The sequence below is a fragment of the Conger conger genome, chromosome 4 (assembly GCF_963514075.1).
Source record: "Conger conger chromosome 4, fConCon1.1, whole genome shotgun sequence".
NCBI classification, from domain to species: domain Eukaryota; kingdom Metazoa; phylum Chordata; class Actinopteri; order Anguilliformes; family Congridae; genus Conger; species Conger conger.
The window spans coordinates 23,232,810-23,258,895 of record NC_083763.1 but is presented as its reverse complement, the minus strand read 5'-3'; the positions used below and the strand labels follow the sequence as shown (position 1 = coordinate 23,258,895).

The 26,086-nt window shown below is 39.1% G+C and overlaps 1 protein-coding gene across 2 annotated transcripts in view; it reads right to left on the bottom strand.

Annotated features, from left to right (window-relative positions):
• ntng1a (netrin g1a) overlaps positions 1-26,086 on the bottom strand; it is a 107,591-nt gene that overhangs the window by 62,444 nt on the left and 19,061 nt on the right. For both annotated transcript variants that reach the window (XM_061240069.1, XM_061240068.1), the window contains exon 2: positions 2,983-3,626. In XM_061240069.1, coding sequence (XP_061096053.1) covers positions 2,983-3,626 — 644 coding nt within the window. The remainder of the gene's footprint in view (positions 1-2,982; positions 3,627-26,086) is intronic.

Here is a 26,086-nt window from a genome sequence, read left to right as displayed (position 1 = left end):
CAGTGTTTGCTCATGTCCAGAAGGGAAATAATTTCATAAATATTCCACAACATGCAAGGGAATCATTATTCATACAGTAATAGAGATAATGGAAGCCACAATATGGTTAAATCGGCAATATACAGGACTGATAAAAAATGAAATGCTGTAGACGGTTACAGCAACACACTGTTGGAACAGCTTGTATTATGCAAACCTACTAGAAAGGATATAGGGGTCTAGTGACTCATGCTGAATTCCCACCTTCCCCTCCCCCCTCCCCCATGGGAAATTGCTTTCACAGTATCAGGCAGATTAGAATGTCAGGTTAACAAGTTTACCTTTTCCTGCAATGCATGAGGTATGGGGAGGAATGGATGCACAGTTACTCACTTAAGAAAAAATGATAAAATGCAAAATATAACTATAACATTACCTTCACTCCTAGTGAGTACTGAACTCATTAGCAGTGATGCAAATTGAATTCTGAGGTTGTCCTGAAATGACTTTGAGCCAGCATGGTTATACCTAAATGGGTTATAATATTTCTATTGTATTTACTATTTTGCTTTAAATGCGTTATTATCATTATTATCTCCCCGTTATTAAGTGTCTCGCTTCAGCAGTAGCCATTTGTACTTGAATTTAAATGGACAGATAAGACACTCTTACCACGAGACCGCTTGAAAATGGCAACAGATCAATAACAACAACTATTTTTACAACCAGCAACTAAACAGTTGGATAAGCACAGCCCTGTTTTACAGCATTGGGGACATTACCAATTCTGTGGGATGGCTAACAGTAATAACCACAACCCAGTACAACCTTTTACTTTGTTCTAGATAAGAATTAATTAGGCAGAACAGGCTGTCTGCTCCGAAAATATCCACTTCTGTGGCCTCGTCTGACCCCAAAAGGATTGTCATATACCCACAACCTAGGTGAAATACCTCTTTGTAGGCATAAATATATTCAAGGAAAGTGTAGAATTACTGCTCAAGAATTTTGATCTCTGTCTGACATTTGGAGTGCTGTATCCCTGCAGCCCATAATAACTTAGTCTCTGCTTTAGTGATGAGATCTGCAGCAGACTCTTCCAGTCAAGAGATTAGTTCCCTTCTGATCAAGCACAATTCTAATTGTTCTAATCCACTACTGTATTCTGAATTCAACTTTTGATGCGTCATGTCTGAGCTGAGAAGCTATCATCACTGGCAACGTGACTAGTGATCCCACCATGAACCAGCTGGAGCCTGAAGTGCAGAAACCGAGGGGACATTTTTTTTAATTAATTTTGAAATAGTAACTTGGCTTGCACAGAATTCTATTATTTATGTTGCATGTTTGTAGCATATTAATGCTTTATTAAGAAACCAAGGAACTCCTGAATGCTATTAAATACAGTACATTATTAAGGATATTTTTGCTGGCCTCATGAGTCGTTGTCAGCAAGGTATCAGTTAGGATAGAAGTGGCATGCCCTGATGTTTTTTCTGCAATCTTATGTGCCTTATGCCAGATAACAAATTACAAAATGACATAGTTTCTAAATTAAAGCAAGATATATAGTCAAAAGGAATTACTTTAATTAAGGATCCTGCCAAGAGTGGAGTTGTGTAAATGATTAGAGGAGGGATTCCCTGACTGGCAAAGAGGATGGTATGAAAAAAAAATCTGTTCAATGGGCTATTAAATCTTTGCACTAATAAGACTATACAACTGCAGCTCGACAGCCCAAATGGCAGTACCTGTGGTGAGCCATCGGTTGTAGTGAGCCCTACCCTTGGAGGTCCGCTTAATAATGAGCCCTTGTGGATAGGTGAAGAATGTAAATGGATATTTTAGACTTCTGCCCCTGGCAGTTGAAATCAGTTCATTTTTTCATTCATTTTTTTCATTTCGATGCTTATTAGAAATCTTTTGCTTTGCAGTTTGAACTGAATTAACCCCAGTGTTTAAATACACAAGCTTTGGGTTTCTTGGGATCAATCTGAAACAATGTCACAGTAATGCCATTGTCAATATTGCCCAGAAATAGTCCATACATCTCAATAGTGAATGTCAAACATAAGGATATGTCAAAATTGTGAAAGCCTTGTATATATTTCATGCCACACCTTAGTATCTTAGTGGTTCATATGAATACATGTAACACATTTACAAGTGAAAGACAAAATTAATATTTTATCAAATTCAATTCAATTCAAGAGCCAAAGTGAGAAACATAAAGCAGTCTTACTGGGATATCCTTTCTAGGCTAAAATAAAAGTGTATTTGTGCTCTCAGTGGTTCTACAGCATATGTGCTCTCTTTCATTAATATGGTAATAGATCTATCCTTAGAGTTATCAAAATGTTTAATATCTTTCCTAATTAATTTGTTTGTCCCCCAAGGAGTCATTAAGCTTAATACATTTGATTGCCATTTTCTCTCTAGCAGTTAACTGGATTACCTTTGCTTTAAAATAAATTGACACTGTAGTTCTAACCGTGTTAGCCCACCTCTCCTTTGGTATCTAGTATTCAATTACTAAAACACACATGCATGCACGCATGCATGCACACACGCACACATACAAACAGACAAATATAAATATGTGTTTTTGCAATAAATAACAGATACCTCACTTTCGATTTATCTGCTTTAAAATTCATATTGTTTTGAAATGGCATTCCACCAAGCATGACTATAAAACAAATGGAAATCACTGCAACAGTGTTGGATCAGAAGCAGTAAAAATGTGAGCATGTTCAACAGCCACATGTAGAATACTGTACCTCAATCAAGCTCACAGCAACCTTCAGTGACTAAAGCCTAGCCTAGCAGTAAGCACGTGCCTCATGTTGTTTGAAGTTTCCTGTTTTTCTTTTGAGGGAACTGATGGGATGTTCATACATTTCATTCAGAAGAAAGCCATTTCTGATGGATCAAAGGTCTGGCTTCAAATAGGCTTGAATCTATAAAATATGACACTGGAAAAACCTTTTCACAAGATCTTACCTTCCTTGCACTTTGATGTCAGATATGGCGTAGAAGTATCTGGACAGGTTGTTCTCATCCACCATGGTGGCCCCGGTGGCTGGCCTGAGGAGTTTAATTCTCAGGTCTGTGATGGTGAAGAAGTCCCTCAAGTTCTTTGTGGTGTCCAGCTGCCCATACAGGGAGGCCATATTGTGGAGCCGGGGGCCAGCGAAAAGCGCAAACCTGTCCTTGATCTCAAAGCGGACCGTTTTGTCATACTTCCAAACATAGCCCCGGGAGTAGTCCTCTGTGCAGATGATGTCCAGCAAGGTCTGCTGAGTAAGATCCTGAACCGTCTTGGGCTCCATGATGAAGGCATCCAAGCAGTCTGTGGCGTAGAACTGGTATGGCTGCCAAGTTCGACCGTAGTCCAGGGACTTCTCCAGGACCATTTGCTCCGGGCGACCAGACTCAAATGTTATTACGATGTCGTCTGTCAGCTCTATAGTTTTGTTCCAGGACAGGGTGATGTTGACCAGAAGCAACTTTGGGTATTTTTTCCAAGAGGAGGACTGCCAAAATGTTGTTGGATTTCGGCCTTCGAAGTCGAACATGAGTTCAGGAGGGTGTGCTAGTTCCTCGGTGCTGGCATCACACTCATTATTGCACATGTAAGGATTTTCCTGGAGAGGGAAAGAGACACAGAAAGGAGGAATTATAAGATGACAATAATTTAGCTGCATACTCATTTTATGAGCCGTTTAGTCTTCTTTTAGGATTAAAGATATCAGTGGTGTTCAAGGGAAGAGTTCCAGTAAAACAGTGGAGGCCTCCACATGTTCAGAGTGGGGTTGAGAAAGTGACATGATTGTAACCAAAATTGATGTGCTTACTGGGCTTGTGCACCAGCTGTGGAAGGAGGAGCTCCAGAGGAGGAGGTGTTATAAAATACCCAACGCCACATCTATTTTTTATGGAGTCATTTCCCATGAAAGCACAACCAGACACAGTAAAGCCAAACCAAGGCCTCACATTTTCATCACATCGACTTTACAGTGGATCCCCCTGACATAATTTAAAACAAATTTAACTACACGTTGCATTCATTTAATCTGTTTGTGGGAAAACAAGGCATTTATTATATTATAATCATTACAATACAAATTTAATTTCAATTTAAGCAACAGATTTAATAAATTGTTACTTCTTTTCCCCCATAGCATACTCTAGCAGTCAGTGAAATTAATGAAAGACGTTGTCTGAGACAGAAATCAATTATTTTGTCTGCATCATTATGGCAAAATTAGTGGCATATCCACAGCTCAACATAGAGTATTTACAGGGTATGTTCTGAAAAAATACAAATATACTGTCAGCCTTTCTCTTGCAGTGGACAGAAACAGCTGAGAACAACTCTAAGCATAACCTGCAAGTTTTAGACTCAGCTTTTGTCGGATGTATCAAGCCCCTGACATGTCCTCTTTAAAACATTTGTACATTTTGCCACAAATCATTACACCACATTGTACAACAACCTCTGGGGCTTCATACCGACATCTGCTGGCCTATTAGCTGTGGGCTACGGGAAGCACTTCAAGGAGAGGCCTTTCATGAGATAGTCGGCCCAATTTATCAGGACAGGATAATCCGCCACTTGATGAGGCGAGAGATGTCAGCGTCTTTGTGGGACTTGTGGCCATGGTGATTGGAGTTGTTAGCTGTGATATAAAAGGGTACGAGCTAGTGGGGAGAAGACAAAAAGGGGGGAATATGTTCCCACTAATAAGCTTTTACTTTACCTTGTCCTCCAAGGCAAGGTGAAAATGAAATGCTGCACTGCCAGCCATTTAACCTTCCAGCTTGTTGAGACTTACATTAATATCCCTATTCAACAATTCCCCAAAGTCTGTTTGGACGGAGAGTCTGTGAATAAGCTACATGTACAGCGCACTACAGGCAGAAATGTCCATGTCTGGGTCTGCATTTGAGTTTACCTTAATTAAGGTTATGATAGCCATGATTTACCCTCTTCTATATCAGCAGTATATATTCTAAAATTTCTTGTTCATTTTAAAAAAATCTGTCATTTTAATTATTAATACACTCACTGAGCACTTTATTAGGAACCCCTGTACACCTATTTACTCATGCGATTATCTAATCAGCCAATCCTGTGGCAGCAGTGCAATACATAAAATCATACAGATACGTGTTAGCAGCTTCATACAATGTTTACAACAACTGTCAGAATGGGGAGAAAATGTAATCTAAGTGACTTTGATCATGGAATGATTGTTGGTGCCAGACAGGGTGGTTTACGTCTTAACAGGGGATTTTCACGCACAAAAATGACTTGTTAATGAGAGAGGTCAGGGGAGAAGGGCCAGACTGGTCTGAACACACAACACATCAAAACTCTACGTGGATAGGATACAGCAGCAGAAGATTTAAGTCTAAAAAATAAGTCTAATAAATACCTAACAAAGTGCTCACTGAGTGTATAGGATGAGCGAACAGTGTGTTGTTAGTAACTGGAGCAATATAGCTGCTGAAAATAGGGCTTTGCAATCATACTGTATGTAAATATTGAATTAAAAACATATTTCAAACAGTAAAAGCAATTTGTAACATTATCAATGTCATGGCTGTATTCAATTGAATGTTACATTGGTGAAAAGTATGAATTTCTTTCAGAAACGAATAATAATTCAAAACTTTTTGAATGGTAGTGCATGTATACAGTAAGAGGATGGTGCAAAACATAAAAACATCCAGTGAGCTGCAGTCCTATGGGCACCTTGTTAATGAGAGAGGTCAGAGGTGAATTGCCAGACAATTCAAGCTGACAGGAAGGTGACAGTGACTCAAATAACCAAGCACTACAACACTGGCATGCAGAAGAGCATCTCTGAACACACAACACATCAAACCTCAAAGTGGTTGGGCTACAGCAGTGGAAGACCTGTAAGTCTAAAAAATAAGTCTAATACCCAATAAATACCTAATAAAGTAATCACAGGGTGCACATATATACAGTAAACTCCCAAATTATTGGCACCCTTGATAATAATTATATGTAATAATTATATATAACTGCATATAATACAGAACAAAGATAGTAATCTAATGGGCCCAAAAATACATATTGAACATACCACATAGACCTATACGGGTAATCATAATAATATTTTTAAAAATATGGAATAATTGCAAATGAGTGCCAAGAAGAGGATGCAAGTGCATGTTGTCCCCACGCACGGTGAGGAAGATGATGAGGGAAGCCATAAAGAACCCTGGGCACATGGTTTAAGAATTGCAGAGACTGGTTGCATCTTGGGGTCACCAAGATCCATGAAACATTACTGTACCTACCAGCAAACTCTTTGGAAAGGTGGCAGTTTGGAGGTGGATTTTGCCAAACTTAATTGGAATTATGACAGGAAGAGTCATAATTGCTATGGTCAGATGAGACCAAAATTAAACTTTTTGGCCATACACAACATCGACATGTATGGCAGCAAAATAGGAATGCAAGGAGAAGCATCTCATACCTACTGTCAAATGTGGCAGTGGGTCATTGATGACTTGGGGATGTTTTTTCTGCCAGTAGTCCAGGGGCCTGTTCGACAAAGCAGGATTTGTTAGCTAGTTAACTGCGCCAGGTACTAACTGTGTAATCCTGCTTTGTGGAACAGGCCCCAGGTGCACTATTTAAGATGAATGGCATAAAGAATTCAACTAAGTACCAGGAAATGTTGGCAGAAAATCTGGTTGTCTCTGCTAGGAAGTTGAGACATAGTCGCAGGTAGATTTTTCAGCAGGGCAATGGGCCTCATGCAAGAACTACACATACGAACGGATTTGTTCTTAAATCGCTCGTACGAGTCATAACCTCTTGCTTCTCAATTTTCTTCCCTGAGGCTTCTTCCCCTTCTCCACCCTGCGTTCACAGACTGCTCCAGCCCTTTACACTCATGGTTCAAGCTCATGTAGCCTGAAGGCTTATATGCATGACCCTCCCCGTCTATATTGCATACATTTCTTCGATTGGACTGCCTATTTTACCAGTGAGTGCAGATACCTCTGAATATCGCACCAGGCCGGCCAGTGGAATATGAGCCCCTCCTCTATTGTTGGATTCCTCCCAAGATTTCTTCCCATTTGGAAGTTTTTTCTTGCCACCGTTTCCCTCCCACTGGGGTTTTTACCTCAACTGTTTTCTCAACTGGGTTTACAAATGGTTTTGGCCCAATTTTTCTAGTAAATTCTGTAAATTATCTTTGTGGTAGTGCCTCACACACACACTCACACATGCACACATGAACACGCATATTGTCCACACATGCATACACACATGCACATGCACACATACATACACACTTTTGTGACACTAAGAATTACGTTAAAACCTTTCATTACAGTCTCCTCTGGTGCTCATTTAACAACAAAATACTGCCTTATGAAGATCGATACCCTCTCTGGTCATTCCAAACCAGCGCCCACGGAAAAGTGCTGAACACAGCCATTGAAAATCAATGGGAATGCTCCGTTTTATTTTACGGCGCTGAGTGCTCTATTACGGGATTAATGGTTTGGCACACATTAAAATAATTGACATCACTACCGCTGTAGACCAGATCTGTAATTATAGAAGATGTTTCTATTAATCCTAATCTGATCATCAGAGACAAGGAATCAGATGAAGCCGTGTATTTCACAGATGATGAGAGTCGCTTGATCAGAGAGGTCATGCTAAATTGCTGCTAATGATGTCTTCCCCCCAAAACAGGCGAGGTTAATCCAATATCCTGTGTCATTGATGAAGTGAGAAAGAGCTGTTCTGTGAGTGCGGTATTTCTCAGAAAGGCAGTCAGCCGCACTAATCTTGCGACTGTCCAGCCCATTGAAAGCGTTCTAGGTAATTTCACCAGCTGGCTACACAAGTAATATAACAAACTATGACATTCTTGCCCTATTAAATGCTTGTTGTTTTCTCTCCCTATCGACACAGATATTATTTGCATTCCTGGTGAGTTTTAAAAGCATTTTCATAACAGCTAGCCTCCTAAAGCATTGGCTTAGCCATGTAACTTCACATAAAGAAACAAATATAGAGCTAATCCTCACAATGAGTGAGACAAGAGGTGTTGTTATTTCTTAATTTGCTTTGTCTTGTTTTAGACTATTACTGCTTCTTTAATGCTTAGCCCTATACCTATAGGAGATATTCTATAAGCATATATGTTTTAGTGAATAGCATATTTTCCATAAATAGTAACACATATAATTACCCTGAAACAACAGATAAAACAAAGGTAATTTTTCTGATGTGACCCCAATTTGAATGTTCTCAAACTTACATGACCCCAACACCCCACCCACACACTTCTTGCACCTAACAACACCTTTTTGCCAACTATACTGGAAATATACCACAAGTTCTCCTGCCTCATTGCTTTATTATAGTTGGGTTGTTCTAATGTTAAACATGTAGTGGCCTACATTCACATATTTTAAAGAGACAAAATTGACATTTTATATTTTGAAAGATTTTCAGTCGACCACATACTGAAATCAGACGACCCGACACGGGGTCCCGACCCACAGTTTAACGGAATTAACAGAAACTTGAAATGTATACAGGTATGATACCTTTCCCAATGCGTGCAGTGCTGCCGAGTTTTAAAGGGAAGAAGATATACCCTTTCAGAATGACAGCATTTGCCTCCCGATTCACTGATAGTGGATGTGGATAGGGAATATAAATTTACCGTCCACTGACAGGAATGGCTGATATATGGGTCGAACCAATCAAACAAATCCTTTTGTGTGACAGATGTTTCTGACTTGTAACCCAGATCACAGATTGCTCCTCGCACTACCCACTCCTGGCACCCCCACCCCCTCTCACACACGTCCTCTGTGCGTGCATATACATCTAAATAAAACCACCGAAAGAAAGAGGCAACCAACCACCTCCGCATTGCTTTAAATGCCCCACGTAGTCAGTAAGTACATTTAAATACAGCTCAGAAATGTATGCATTAGCCATCCCCTGTTGTGCAGATGCATACATTTTCTTGGAGATGGTACACACAAACAAACAGGCTTTGGGAGGTTTGGCATCCATATAATCATGATTTACTTCCCATCTGTCAAAAAAACTGGGATTTTAATGATGGCTCTGCTTAGTCTATAATTCATATACCTGGACCACTGAGAGAGGGATCATCTTGGGAACATGACAGTCAGTTTCATTTTGTTCAATGGGTTTCATTTATCTCTTTTCTTTCGTGGGCAGATGAGGAGCAGGCATGCAGTGTTGGAGACATCTTGATATGACATTTGTTTGCGAGGCATATTTGACAACATTTGCAGGTGTCACCAGATGAGAAACTTCTCTATGTTGTTGTTTACCGAAACCATCCTGGTGACAAAACCAGATTCAATTCTCTGTTCCCGTGTGGGAATTGGTGAAAAAAAGAGTATTTTTTTCTCTCTCCAGCAAGGCGAGGGTTAAACCCATAGCTCCTGCTTAAATGAGGCCTTGTCTGCAAGGAGAGATTTCTGCCTGCCATGGGACGTGATTGAAGCTGTTGCCGGTTTCAATCTCTCCCTGCTCACGTTAACTCCTTGTGGATTCTCTTCCCTCGCTCAGCAACAAAGGCCTGCAGGCTTAACCTCTATGTGGCGTGAATATTGGAAGCTGTACCACAGATTAGAACTGGTGATAGACACCAGACTAAATCCCATTGAGGATTACTGTTACATTTTCAAACTGCTGTGGGTCACCCAGGGGTCGTTTAGAGAGTGGCCGGCAGCTCAGGAGCCCCCAGCCACACCTCCCCGTCCCTACAGGCAGGTTTTCATAATTCCGGCCCGACCGTAGTTACCGTGATGATACCGACCCTTCTGATGGCCTACGTGGACTGAAAAAAAGAGATGTCTCATAGGTGAGTTGATGAAATATTGAGGGTGCTGGCGGTTCAGCAAAAATTCAATAGCACTCTAATGCCACGTATGTCTAGATGTGTTTTACTGCATTGCGGGCTACCTTCTGACCTCAGAAGTTATGATGCAGGACGACTTGTACATTCAAGCTGTTAAAGGCTGTGACACGCAGCTTCCGTGATTTGTGGGATGCTTGAAGCTTAAAACAGTTTAGGGACATCAGAAGCCCCTCATCGTGCTTGTAAAAAGAGAAATATTATGATACTGTATTACCCTTAAACACAATTGAAGAGCCCATTGAGAGAAAATGTTAATATGGATTGGAGACCCTACTGCTGCTCACTGGAAAGTGAGGGAATATTTCTGGTATGGGACATTTAACGCATATGGGACACTTAAACATATCTAACCACACACCATTTCATTTCAATCTCTGTACCACACTACACTGAAAACAGCATTGAGTTAATGTGGCACTTGGCCATAATGCAGAGTGTGCAAATAGTCAGATAGTCTTTAGATATCTACTGAGACCGAATCCACAATAATATTTTGTTGTCAGTAGAGGAAACATTGAGGGGAAACTTTAAGATGCAGAATTTGGCACCTGAAAGCAGGGTGTAGCACCTGTTATTATGATGCAAAGAAAAAAGACCAACACATTACAGTAAACAAAGTAACACTGTATTCCACTGAGCATCTGTCAAATTTCTGTCAAAACAACACAAAACTGCGTGGCTCCTAGAATGCATCTACGGTATTACAAACCTCATTGGATCACAGTGACACACAGGACCTGCGTCGCTATACTGCAATACTAACATTAAAATAACTGCAGTACACGGATGTAAAACCTCACATGTGAAGGCTTATGCTTGGTTAATGGTTACAGACACAGAGTAAGCCAATGTTTCTGTCAATACACTGTGGGTGGGGAGCAGTGAGTCAGTCTTCCAGACTGACAGAGGCGTTGCTGTCTGGTGCAATTTTTTGTAATAACAGGGTCATTGGTTCAATCCTCACTTTCCTTCTTAGAGCAGTTAACGATAACTGAGAGCAGGAGTCTTAACCCCAGGGTTTACTCCACTCGCGTCTCGAGGAGCTCAGAAAGGCGAGTAAAACGGAGCCTTCCACCTGATACAAATGACGAATAGTGTAAGTGAGTTTGACAGAACATACGATTATTATTATTTTCCTCGTGATTGAGAGATTTTCTGCTATCAAGTACTACCCACACTTAAGTGCACATCATTTTCAGGGCAGGGATATTTAATCAATTTTCTCCACACAAGAAAGAGTATGCGTTTCTAAACTAAAAATTGTCACCTTCCCAGCTAATTTCCTTCCGCAACTAATGAACCCCATGAAGGACATCAAACCCTGGCCCATGTAAAGACTGACTGCTGTGTGCATTATCCTATGGCATGCTGTACTGACATCTACTGTCACAATAGGATGTTAGTGATGGAGATGTACACACAGCATTTCAATGTGGGGAATCTGAAATCAATCTGCGGCCTGACCTGGCAGGGGATGCTTCAGTCATGCTTCGGTTCATGCGGTGCAGGCTGGCCTGTTGCTAATGCATTAGCTGTGTCCTGCTAGCTTAAACAGCTGCAGAAACAACACTCTGTAAAGGTCTTTTAAGGAATAACTTTGCAGTGATTTGGCTCCTAGTGAGAAGCTTGACTTCTGCTCCCTCACCTGAGTAATAAAAAAAAGATATAGATCCTGAAAGCCTGCCAAGTGGGCATGACTTGCAGTCACCTTGGGCCAAACAGAAACCTGACCCACAGTACTGAGATGGCTGCTGTGGCAGCGAGTCACCTCTTAGGAAACAAGCTTCCACGTGGCCCTTCACATCATTAGTGTGCCGTTACATTACCTGTAGTCATGAGGAAAGATACTTCGGTATACATAAGGCTCATCATTCTCTGTGTTTATTGTATATTTAAAATTTATCGGGTTTTATTTTCCATTACGAAAATCGGATTCAAAATATGACAGAAACAGATACGATCCCCATGATTCCTATTGATAAATTGATAAAATGAGCTGTGATTTCCTGGAGTTGAGCTAGGCAGTTTGTATTGGGTATACAAGTAATAACATTCAGCACACAAACACTATTCATATACGTGGTGTTTTTGAATGGAAGTTGAATGCATCTGTTTCGATCACTGGGGAAATTAATTTAATTTTATGTTACTATTTTTTTCCTTTTGTAAGCCATTTTCTTGAGTAAATATCTCAACATCTAATCAGATATACTGCATCCATTTATCAGATTCGTCATGTCCCAGAATGTTATTTTATTAAAAAGCCTTCAAAACACTTAATTCAGTATGCGTACATACTGTTGCTGACACGTATATCGCCCTTTGGTGTAAAGGTCTCGACACGTAAGGCTCCTTGTGTAATCTACAACTCATCAGAGCTTTGATGTGCATGTCATATTGCTATGCCTTAATTAGAATTCACACGGCAAGAGCAGATCTAGAAAAAGCCTTTACTGGCATCATTATTTATCCCATGTCGAGTTTCGGGCACATTTAGCACCATTTCATTATCTTGGGGATTTAGCTAAGGCTGGGGGATGGAGGCGTAAAAAGATCAGCTGCTCTCAGTAACATTTTTCCTTTGCTTTTTCCTTCCTCCGTGACCAACACCTCCTAGCTTTTCAAACGACTGACTTAAAAAAATCTAATAAAAAGGATAATGAGTATATATGAGGTCATTAAAAGTATGAACATATGACTTGAAATTCTGGCCTTGGCGCTGCTGACAGATGTCAGGAGGTCCTCTTTGGGTATTCCACAGGGGAATTTACAGGGGTGTGGGGAGCTAAATCAGAAGTGTGATTGACAGATGACTTCAGGGAATAGCGCTCGAGCCTGACTTCAGTCCTTTCCTTTCTGAGAATTGAAAAATGAAGACACACATATACATGTTCTGACAGAGACCAACAGACAAACACATCCCTCTCACCACACACAGAAACACACACTATCCCCATGCCAAGCACGCTGCACTCATACCACACATACACACACACACATACACACAAAAATAAATCTTAGCATTCTGCAACAGCTCAAGGGCATATTGACATATGATGTTTTTTTTGTTTTTTTTTGCTGGCAGTTAAACATTAGTATTCCAAAACAATCATTTTTATTATTGACTGTTCTAAAAGGTGCTTAAGCAGTCAAATTCCAGCCCAGTTCAGTTTGGGAATAGCAGTTAATGGACTAAGATTTCCAGTCACTCTGCCTCCTTTTCCGAATGAAATTCCAAATTAAGACACAGCAGGATCTCTCATTGCTGTGAGTGTGGAAGCCATGATAACACTGAGCAATGATAACACTGCTCAAAGTATCAAGACATTTTGAGAGCACTGTGTGTATTTTACAGGCATGGTGACCCTCCTTCTGCATAATCAAAGTCCTAATGGTGTGTCGAGGGCACTTTGGGAGCTGATTGTCTCTTTTGTTGATGAGCAGCCATTAAAATCTTAAAAGGCTACAGGGAACTGTTCCTCTAATCAACTCCACTCCATAAACATAAAAGATGAATCAACTACTCCAATACTGGTGAATTAAGCCATGAAACCCAATTAATGAGATCACACAGCAAAATAGCAGGCTTTTTATTTGAACCGATCACACATTTTTTTTAATGAGTTGTCAAAACACAGTGGTTTCTAAATAAGAGCCTTAAAAAGTTGGGATGTAATCGTGTATTTCAAATCCAACCCATTGAACATATATTCAATCCCAATGGCAGTAACTTAACCACTTTCACAAAAGACATAGAACCCATACTGATTATATGAATTATTTTAGATATTAAGTTGACCCAAGTTAACGTCACAAAGATTTCTGTAGTTTGCCATGAAACATGTTACTGATTCTTATAGAAAAAGTCATTTTGCTGAATTCACAAAGAATGTCATATAAAAATGTATTCCAATGGTCTGGGTAAATACACGATTTTTATTGGATGCTAGGTGGTGATTAAATTTGTATAATCCTTCAACGTTTGGCAGGTAGTCCAGGTCAAGGCTAATCACCGTTCTAAATTCATATGCTGTCTGTTTGCTGCAAGGAGAGAGCAAAATCCAGCAGTGTTATATGAGCTAAAAGGTGTTTTTTATTGAACACAATGTTGTCATGCTAATAAATCTATGCATGTCAAAATTGTGAAATGGCATCTGATATAACTGTGAGTGGTTTTGTGAAGTACAATAATGTTATGCTAAGATATTAATAGCCGTAAGCTCTGTAATGTTTTGTTAGACTAGATTGCCAGCATTGCTATGTGACATCCTGAAATGGTTTACCTGAAATGGTTGTTTGTAAACGGACAACTCTCAATTAGCCATTATCTTTTCCTTTAGTGGCAAAAAATAGCAAAAAATAGCAAGAACCTGGCTATGTTGGCTAAATTGTGTGATGTAGTTGTGTAATGTGTGGCCCAAGACAACTGCCGTTGAAAATCGTTTCTGTGAAATTGCTGAATACAAATGTATCCTTCCTGAACACACATGTATCTAGCTCTACCTTCAGAAGGTGCATGGATCAGTGCACTCAACCAGCAGAAGACGGAAGAGGATACATGTGTGTTCAGCTTCAGTTCAGTTCAGTTATAGTTCCAACCATCTAACTTCTCCGAAAACAACATCTCTCGTTTTTTTTTTTCCCCGCACGTGTATTTCAAATACACATTATACCTTGTGTAAATAAGACAGCTTTGGAGTTGTTGTAAGGTGTATTTCTTCACTTTGAAGGAGGTAGGCTACTGTCTCCTATAGGCTCTAAGTCTTAAAGTCTTTATGCTAAGCTAACACGTTATGCTAACATGGAAACCGAGCCAGTGAATGCACGAAAGTGAAAATGAAATTGAATATCTCGTCTGGGTAAGACAGAAAAATGGTATATTTCTCAAAATGTTGGTGTTCCTCTTGCAGACCAGGGGAAGTCCCAAATCTAGTGTAAACAGCAAGGACCCAAGAACTTTCCCGTGACCATCGTGCGGTGTGAATGGTCAGTATCCCATGTAAAACCTGTGCTCAGTATCCCATGCATATTTTGTGTTTTGGAAGGGGTACAAGAATTCTCTTTTGGGGAAATTGTGAAATTTCCAAGCGATGTCTTGAAATTGGGCCTGAAGTAAGTTTTGCATTTTCAAGACACACCACTATCAGGAAACTCACCCCAGTTCAGTTTCCTTAATAACACCCTTAATGAAAATCAGAGCACAAAATCACCTCTGGATATATCATTTTATCTGCCAATGGTGGGTTGGCTTTCTGGAAGTGAAAAACAGAAAGTGCATCTGTTTTGACTTCCAGTGGGGTTTAAGCCCGGGAGAACTGAAGTCCAGAAATCCATCAGAGTGTCACTGGTGTTGATCAATGTCATCTGGACAGAGGAGAGCTCAAGGCCTTCATTAGCACCTCTGACACATTTGTTGTGTTGGGGGCCGCCCTACGTCAAATTGTTCAGCGTTAGGCTGCTAGGGTTCTACTCAGCCCTCGTGGTGGTAAGTGTTGTGTCAAGGAGACCCTATTGTGTGAGTACTTAATCAGTGGCTTGCATCTGGTACCTTGTAATAATCCCCACGTGAGCCTTCGGGATGAAAATATAATTATAATACAAAGGAAAAAACCTGCAGATGGTATAATATGGTAAAATCATGGGTTACATCTGTCTTCTACACTTGATGATCTGTTTTTAGTAGTCAGGGCAGTAAAAAATAGAAATGAGATTTATTTCTTGAACCATGAGCCAGTTGTCTATGTATTTCAGCCAGCAACAGGAGAGATTAATTGATACTTCAAAGATGGCAATTCTCATTTCACTGCACAAACGTGTGTTTAGACTTGTGCTTGATTGCTGCTTTGATGGCAATTGGTAAACAGACCTTTGATCTATTTGTTAATTTGCTGGTTGGCACAAGCCCCAAAGAAGAAAAAACAAACCAAGCACAGAAGGTGCATTTCAGAAAACTGACCATGATCTGCCTCTAATGTACATGTCTGACTGAAATGTGAAGTGAAATGGCTGACAGAACTAAAAATCAGTTAGTTAGCCAAGGCTGCTTACATGCTAAAATTTAATTACAATAGAAACAACTGCTTAACCCTTTATTTTCAAACATGGTTCAATTGATTACTTTTTAACTGATTACACAGCCTAGTCATGGCTTATGGTAAGACTGTATATCGAAATAAAAATCATTTCACGGTTTAAGTCCATTTCTACTCCGTATTTTCCAGAGGTATGAGAAGGACTCTGGGAAATAAAGGATTCTCTACAGGGTTTTTTTCTTATTCTGGGTTGTCTATCTTTCATGGCTGACAGATAAATAATTCAAAATGAAGTTAAACCTGAAATTCCACAGAAAAACACAGCTTGCCGAAATAAAATAAAAAAACAAACATTCTTTAAGACGTACATTAACTAGCTGTGGCTGTATTCCGTACAGTCTCCCATTTCCTTTCTGCTACTATGTCTGTTATTTGGAGGATCTCAGCTCCCAGAACCCGCTTGTTTTCGTTTCAGATTGACACACTCCTGCTCGAGATCGATCATTCTGACAGCAATGACTGAAGTGCACAAAGAGTTTGTGGTTTTTAACCATTCTCATCTCCTCGGAAAACTCACCCTTCACAGATTTCTCTTCAACCCAAAGAAATAAAATATATTCTAGCCAGTTTTTGCTTTTTTTTTTTTCTCTCTCTCCCTCTTTCTCACCACTTTCATTCATTAAGCAAGACTGAAAAAATATAAACAGCCTGCACACACTCAATAAATACGTAAGGACTAATGGTAAAATGTTAATGTGGTATTCCAATACCCCAACAGGCTTGACAAGCTTGGAGCAGCACAAAAAAAACATCCTATGCTTTTACCTTTGTTTTTAAGAATTGACAACAAGCTTTTCAGTCAGAAAAACAACTCAAACTTTATGTTTTCACATGTACACGTGTGTAGATGTACCTGTGTGGGTATCCATGCAGAAAACGGCATGCAAAGAACATGGCCGTCTGCATAATGGAGAGGTGTGTTTTGTAATCAAGAATGATCTAGGTTTCTAATATTATCACGTGATTCAAGCTGCTTCACTTTCCCAGCTGGCAGTGATGATGGATCGTGTTCCCTAGCTTCCTTCACTCCAATTTCAGCAACTAGATACATTAGGATAATGACAAGCATCAAAACACATTTCATCCACTGCAGCAAATGGGCAGCAAGCCAGGCCGGCCCAAATTAATAATATATGTTGATTGCTATAAAAGCGGTAATCCTGTAAGTGTGGTTTTTGTGTTCTTGCTCATATAGTATACATAAATGTAAGCTTCTGCACAATTACAAACAGCTTTTAAAGGCAGATTAATAGCCTTTTCTTTCCAGGAGGCATGGAGGCATTCACTTGGGGCATTAAATTCTACCGCAAGTACTTCTATACAACACACATGCACACACATGCGCATGCACACACACACACACACACACACACACACGCGCACACACACATACATACAGGCACACATTCAGTGCTGTGAAAAAAGTGTTTCCCCCTTCCTGATTTCCTTTATTATTGGTTCCAAGTAGACAAAATGTAGCTAAAATGTAGCTAATATTACACAAAAGGAACCCGAGTGAATAAATATTGAATGAAAAAAGTTATTAAACAACCAAATCACCCCTGTTAGCTAGTAATCACCTTAAACATAATAACTAGTTGCATCCCTTTTAGTCACAATACTTTCCAAACCATTCCTATAATTTGACATCAGTCTTTCAAATTGCTGTGGAGGAATTTTAGCTCAGTATTCTTGGCAGAACTGCTTTAATTCAGACAAATGCATGAACTGCATGAACTGCTCACTTCAAGTCCTGCCTCAAGTGAAGACTTTGATGAGGCCACTCCAAAGCCATTTCTAAGGCTGTGGGACTACACAGAACCACAGAGAGAGCTATTATCTCCAAAAGGAGAACACTAGAAACAGTAGCAAATCTTCTCAGAAGTGGCCAGCCTGCTAAAATTTCTCCAAGGGCACAGCGACAACTCATCCAGGAAATCACAACTGATCCCAGAAGAACATCCAAAGAATGGCAGGCCTCTCTAGCCTCAGCTAAGATCACTGCTCATGATTCCAAAATAAGGAAGAGACAAAAATGGGATTCATCTCACATTTGCAAAAAAAAAAAAAAACCCTGAATAATCCCCAAGCCTTTTGGGATAATGTTCTATGGACAGATTAATCAAAAGTGGAACTAGGTGTTGAGACCTTAGAAATACCTGTCAAGGTATGTGTCCCAAACGTTTTGGAGCCCTGAAATGGGGGGACTATGTATAAACACTGCTGTAATTTCTATATAGTGAAACCAAAATGTATAAAAATACCCTTTAATAAAATTGAAGAATGTACACTTTAACCACATGTTAATTGTGTGATTCCAAATCTAAAATCGTGGCAAATGAGAGGCAAATAAAGACAAAATGGGTCTTTGTCCCAAACATTATGGAGGGCACTGTATGAGCAACATTGTTGTTCTTTAAATACATTTATAATAAATTTAGATGCTGTGGTTCATTGATTTCTTTGTGACATTGTGTCACACTGATATCGACAAAAGGAGCTTAGCCTGTCATTTTTTGGCAGAGAAAATATCACTCTGTTTGCCCTGGCAATCTTAACCCCTCAGACACATCAGGTACACAGATCAGATGGCACTCCCTGGATGATCTCACTCCAAGCTCTCAGTCTCACAGAAAAGACCCTCACACACACAACACACATGCACCTATAAACACTTGTGCTATGTACATCATGTGTGTGACATGCTACAATTCACAAGTTTGCCACATTTAAATACTTGATTACCCTCATGATGTGGGTTCTTTATGTATTTGTAATCATGCGATTTGTGTCTATTTAAGGGACAGATGAAAGCCAAAATATCTTTTTGACTGCTTCAAACTGATAAATACATAAATGAATGAAGAGACTGTATGTGCATAGGATTTAGTTTTTTTGAGGGCAAGCCCTTTTCTGAGTCAGATTTTATGGTTATACACAGCACACCAAGCTGCTTTTTTTTAACTCTGTGGATATAGTACATTTAGAATAATTGAACATATATATGCATACTCATAACTGCTCTCCTTCCCTCTCTCTCTTTATTTCTATTCATGTGCATTTGTGTTTCACAGAACTATGTTTTGTGTTGTGTTATTGTATGTGAATGGGGATCAGCCTATAGCCTAGTGGCTAAGGTGGCTAAGTTGCTTTACTGGGCCAGGGATGGTTGATGGTTCAAGCCCCAGTGTGGCGACAATAAGATCAGTGCAGCTTTTGGGCCCTACTTGTCCAATCAACGTGCCCAAATGTAATACTAGTTAAAATGTATTCTTTCCAGCGCTGGTGCTCCAGAAAAGGTGTTACATTTGCAATGAAAACCTGATTGTGGTCAGAGTGATGACTTAGCTACAGGTGAAAAGGTCAATTAACCAATTTATATCAAGCCTGGTGACATTTTTCAAGGGAACTCTTTTGGGCAATCGGCATGTTGGAAGCTGGACCAAACTGCCACACCACCACAATCAATAGTATTCAGTTCCATTCAGCAATTACCTATGTGTCAAGATATTACAGCTGAGCTTCAAGGTCCAGAGAATGCAAGTCACAAGCCACTAAGATATGACATCCTTATTATTTGCGATGATCTTTTCTCTGCCATGCACACTGCAAAAACATGAGCATCAGCAGTGGTGAAGAGGCAGTACAGTTACTGGACCACACAGGAGCAGTGCTCACCTATGCTCATCAATGCAACATAATGAAATGGGATCAAGGACTGATCATGTGGTGGACTGGCCAGCAATCGGATGCCACATCGAAGTGTCCTTTACCGATGAGTCAAGGATTTGTATGTACCTTGCTTACAGACATTGGTGGTGCAATATCAGATGTGTACAGTAGACTACAGACTAAAGCATGGGGGCATCCAGGAATTATTGTCTGGTCAAGAGTTGAAGAAAGATTTTATTTACAATACTGTGAAAAAGTCTTAGGCACCTGTATAACATTCTGTACAGATAAGATTCTTTAAAAAAATAATTCAATTAAAGGTTAATAGTTTTCAGTATTAAATATTTTTTGTGACCACCCTTTAGCTAACCCTGTCCTGCAGTTCTATAAGACAATCAGCAGGGAGGTTGTTCCAAGCATGTTAGAGAACTTGCCACAGTTCTTCTGCAGATTTTGGTTGGCTCCTTGTAGTCAATTGCTTACAGTAATATGTTACTTTTTAAAATTAAATACACAAATGTCTCTGTAAAATTAAATCTTCTGGAAAATGAATATTTGGAAATCTCAAATATGTTCTTTTATACTAACACACCCAAAAAGGAAACATATATATATATATATATATATATATATAATAAAGCCTAGGGTGCCTAAGACTTCTGCACAGTTCTGTATAATAGGTAAGAAACCTTTGTCAAGTGCACTGGTATAACAATTAATAATATTGTACACCCTTTAGAGAGTGCCGTGCATATTTGTGATGCTGAACGGTTTTAGAGCTTAAGACATGCTGTGTCATACTTCTGGGTTGTTTAGGTTTGTTTGCTAGATAACATCACGTTGATTTTCCCAGAAAACTCTGCGAACCCAGCTTGTTGCAGTTCTACTTTGAAGTGTAACAACAAGCTAATTTGTTATGCAGTTGCTGCCTAATTTTACTTACAGTATCAGCTACCTAACCTTTGATTTTCAACAAACAGAAACTACCTTGCTAACTAGCTAGTTGTCTTGAGTCAGATGTATGGCTTGACATAAGTGCACTGTGAGACTGGCATCAAGGCTACCCAGCTATGTTACGAGGTAATGATATGTCACAGTGGAATGGCAAGTATTCTAGCTAGATCAGTAACCTGCAAGTTCGCCAACTGAATTTACGGGAAGACTGCTTACTCTGTACTGTTTGTTCTGTGTACGACGAAAAGTAAAGACGAAAAAATTGACTTCAGCATTTGAAAAATGTATTGCTTTTGTCGCAGTTTTTTTCTGATACTTCCAGTAAGTAACTTCACCCCCCATAGCCTATCCCTATTTTTCTTAAAATTTTATCTCTATAATTAGTATATTTTATTCTATAATTTGGGCTTCTGTCATAGAGTAACATGCAACAACAATGGACATACAGTATCATGCATATATGGAATATTGAAAAAACTTGTACCGATGTGTTGTTTGATAATCGCAAATCACATGGTCCCTGTAATTGATATACACACTGCATTATGCTGAATCTTAGATCAATACCATGCTTTGTTGGCACTCGTTTTTCTTACTGTATCTACCTGCAATCTCCCCCATTGTCATTTGCCAGAAGGACATTTGAGAGTTTTTGTTTGAATAGAGAAAGTACTATAAGTAATTTCTCGTCATGTTAAGCTAATATTTTATATTCTACGGCTGAATCCATCTGTATGATAATACGGTGGGAGAGCAGAACCAGATAGACAACCTACAGTTAGAAGCCTATTGCAACAGAAATGGTTGGATCAAATATGGTAGGATCATATCTCAATTGATAATCAATGATGATCTTTGCCCATGATCATTTTTTAAACTGTGAATGTGAGACAATGCCTGTAACAAACGGTAGAATACCACAGCAAGTGATTACTTTCTGAAGGCTCAGACCTCCACAAAAAGCTAGTGGTGCTTGCCCTGATAGCAGTGGTTCAGTGTGTGTTTCACACCCTGGGGATTCGGAGAGGGAGAGAGAAGGCAGATGGAGTGGAGAGAGAGAGGGAGGGAGGGAGAGAGAGGGGGGAGGGATGGAGGGTGTGTGCGAGAGAGAGAGGAAGAGAGGAAGATAGAAAGAAAGGGAGAGGGAGACTGATTATGAGTATGCACACGGCATATATGTAAAATTGGAGGTAAAATAGACCTGTCTCATGATACCGATACCCAGATTTTCCATTGGGGGAGAGAGCCTAATCAAACCCGTTTGCTGGATTTTGTAACAGACTCCGCCATACCTCTCCCCCAAGCAGACTGCCATTTGTCCCATTTTCCCTGATAGGTAGTTATACAGCTGCAATGATTCCTCCAGATGCACTGACATTTATCCACTTAGCGGCAGCGGTCTCGTCAGCCGGCAGTCAGCTCTGAGAGGTCTGAGTTTAAAGGTCATGACCCTTGTTAACAGTCCGCTCTTCTCCTACTCCTGAACTCTACTTCACAGGATTGTGGATCTGGCACTACTCGGTTTCTATAGTACACTACAATGTTGTTCAGACCCATTACTGCAGCCATTTACTTCCTAAGGCTATTATTTGATGAAAATATAATACTAACTATCTCACTCAAAAAAACGGACTTTGAAGATACTGTAATAATGGCTAAAATAATAAGTCATGCATATGGTTTGTCATACTGTAAAAATACAGATCACATACTGCAATTACTATCATACTTCAATAACACCCTGAATCAGAAGGTGAACATAGCCATAGCATTATAGAATGAACTATAATAATTAATATCACAGCTTGGTTAAATAAATACATACGTATATACTTGATTCAAATTGGTTTAGATGATGTTGATCATGTTGCAATAACCTGTACAAATGAACATTATAATGCATGGCTGTGAAGTAGTCCCTGTAAAAGTGGCCAGCAGGGACTGATGGCAGGATTTTCCCTATCTTTCCCTATTTATAATAAAGGGAATTTTACCCTATAATTGAACTGTGATTTATTTAATTTTTTGTTGGGATGGAGGTAGGTGACGCAATAGATATATTATGTAATGTAGGGCACAATTTATTTATTAAATAAATAATGCAGAAATCTGCTTTTTTCACATAGAGAAAGAACCAAAATGCCGGAAAGATTACAATAGACAATGACCCAAACATGAACCATAGCAAAATAATGACTCCTGTTTCTTTAAGTCAATCATCTTCTGTGTCTGTAATCTGTATTATTTATTGATCATAATATTCTATTGGCCAGCGTGACCACTGATTTCTAGCTATTCTTTAAGCCAATCCAAGTCTACTTAATAGCATTACGTGCAACCACTATCCGATCCATATTTTTGTGTGTTGTTGTATACCTAGTGCAGGGCTGAGCTAGGTTAACTACATTTTCTAGTAGCCTACCATATGTAACTATTTCCATGAAATAGAAAGTAGAATTACACCTGTATATAAATCGTTACATGCCTATTATTACTGCACAAAGGGGAGGGAAGGTCTTACATATAAAATAATCCTGTAATGTATGCACATATCACACAATATGGATGTAAATATCAAATCAGAGCTAACAGTTTGCACTGTAACCTTATAGTTATTGTCATTTCAAATTCAAGGTGGTGGAGTACAAAGCCAAAATACACTGTGCTCTGAATAAAAAGTCCCCCCCCCCCAACTGCTCCCACAATCAAAGCAGTCTTGATTTAACCTAAGTGTAACTGGATTGCCATGCTACTGGTCCTCCAAATAAATACATATTGAATTAAACTTTGTTTTTGAAGTTAAAACATTTTCACAAGACCAATTAAATCCCTCCACTTAATATTACCAGTTTCCCTCATGAGGATCTCTTAATCTGACTTTGCAAATTAGTGTGTTATGAACAGCCTCGTGCAAACAAGGATAAGGTGATTTGCATTGCTTTTTCAAGGGGTTAATGTAACAATCCAGCCCAGGAAAAGGTTATAAGACATAATGAGCATATCAGTAAAAATTGTGCAGGCAAATCAGAATATCCGTACAATGCAATTAAAGAGAGATGGGCTAAAGCTTTCTTGAACTTCCCAAAAGACTTCAAAAAGTATATATCAAAACTAATTTGTATAGGAATTCAGAGCATTCATCTTTATTAATTAAAAACCAGAGCTGACTCCGTGACAGCTGTCACAATCAATAACAGTGTTATTATCTGGTGAATTTTTAATTGTCATGCTGGAGGCTGGAGACATCCGGGTGGGGTTTATTGAAGATGTTTTGTAGCTGCCAGTCACCATATCTTCAGCATTTCATGAGACCTTCAAGTACACAGTATTAAATATTTATTAGCTGGTGCTTAATATAAAATAAATGTATGCCATTGGCTATTTTATCAAAATGGCTATGCCCAAGCGGTGTGTTTATTAGCACCTGCGAGATGTTTATTTTTTTTAAATTGGTTGGTTTGGTTTGTATACAGTTGCGAGAAGAGCTGTTGAGCGATTTGGGAAAGAAAAAAAATAATATTCTGACCTACAGGTAATCTAAGGTTGCTGTGGGATCTTCGACTCCTGTGTGACTCTGGCCTGACACTTTAAAGGACCTTCAAATGAACAATAAAAATATAATTGCAGGATAAACAGCTATCATGCAACTGTTTGGGTCAGATGCAGAAAATATGATCCGTGACAGATCACTTTGGCCTGTGAGATGAAAAGAAATACAACGTATAATCAAAACAAGTGAGGAAAACATAGCAAAGGTCGCATTTCATGAATAACAAGCACCCTCTTCCTTTTGGATATTCCTAGTGCCCTATCATCCCAGCTGCTGCTGAGGCACTGACAACCCGTAATTATCATCTATTTTCTCACCTTTGCCAAGATTGGATTCATTACTTGATTTCCTCCAGCCTTTTTCACAGTCTGGTCCAAGTATCACACATAGCGTCCAATGTAAGTTAATAATATGGTATACTGTATATATTAAATGAATAAATACCTCATGACCTTTCCAATGATTTATTTTGTATTTTTATACATTTTTAAAAGTGCTTGCCAGAGATTGTGATTTGCCATTGTCTACTGCACTGCCAAAATATACATGTAAATCTGTACTAATGTACATCTTCACTAATATGTAAAATTGTATTCACTGACCGTGTATTGGGGAATGTCAACAACTTGCTTTGTTGCAGGCTGCAATAGGCACAGGCAACATTGTTGATAGTCTTTCCACTGTTTGTTAGGATCACCAATTTCTCAACTGTCCACCTTCAACTTAAGTTCAATGAAAACTAATGATGCAAATTATGAGCATTTTAGGGCTTTATGCTTCTTTCAATAAGTAAAAAAATAAATAAACAACCTATATAAAGTGAGCTCCATAATCTTTGGGACAAAGACATATTTATTTCCTTGATTTGGCCCTGTACTCCACAATTTATATATAATCAAACAATTTGCATGTGGTTAAAGTACACATCTCAGGGTTTATTTAAGGGTATTTTTATTTTTATTTAAATGACATCACTACTTATACGTATCCCCCCGTTTCAGGGCACCATAATGTTTGTTAATCTGTTAGTATTTGGACACTGACAATTTTTGTGGTTTTCACTCTATACTCAAGCAAACAAACAGTTGAAATAAAGCAAAGTGGTTGAAATGCATCTTGTAAAACATAATAAAAACATTATCCTGAATGTCTGAAGGGGGATGTGTTATTTTTATTGCATTACCCAAGCTGAAGACACACTGGGAAAGGTGTCTTATGGATAAGACTACTCACAGACTAATGCCCATACTGTAATGTTAGATGGACACACATTTATACACTACTCTGCCTATTAATAACAACAGATAACATGTTTAGTCTATGAACTGCATTTAGCCGAGTGCTTAAATCACATAAAGTTAATTTGTCAAATGCACAGTTAACATTACTACATGCAGTTGTGCCGACAATGAAATGTCAGCCTGAGAGCGTCCTTGTGTATGCGGCGGAGAACCTAGTAGAAATGATACAAGAAACCACTGAATAAAGTGTAAATAAAACTGCCCAAAATTGCACAAAGTTACACTGTGCAGTTTCAATACCCCAAAACAGTAGGACTAACATTAGCTAGCTAGGTCAAACTAGCTTTAGAAGGCTATTTTACATTAGGGAGCACTGGGCTAACTAGTACTTTTTGCAAAACTTGCAGTAGTATTTTTATTCCATCATGGCAGATTACCTTTTCCAGCACCATTCGATGGAATTCACCCACAATGTGAATGTAAGGAGTAAGATTGCCACACTGTAAAACAAACTTTTTACTGTTTATATACATAATTTACGATTCTATCAAACAAGGGTACTTTTCAAAGATATTGAATTATAATTGTTAATTCTAAAAACCATCTGTAATTTGTTGGGGTAAT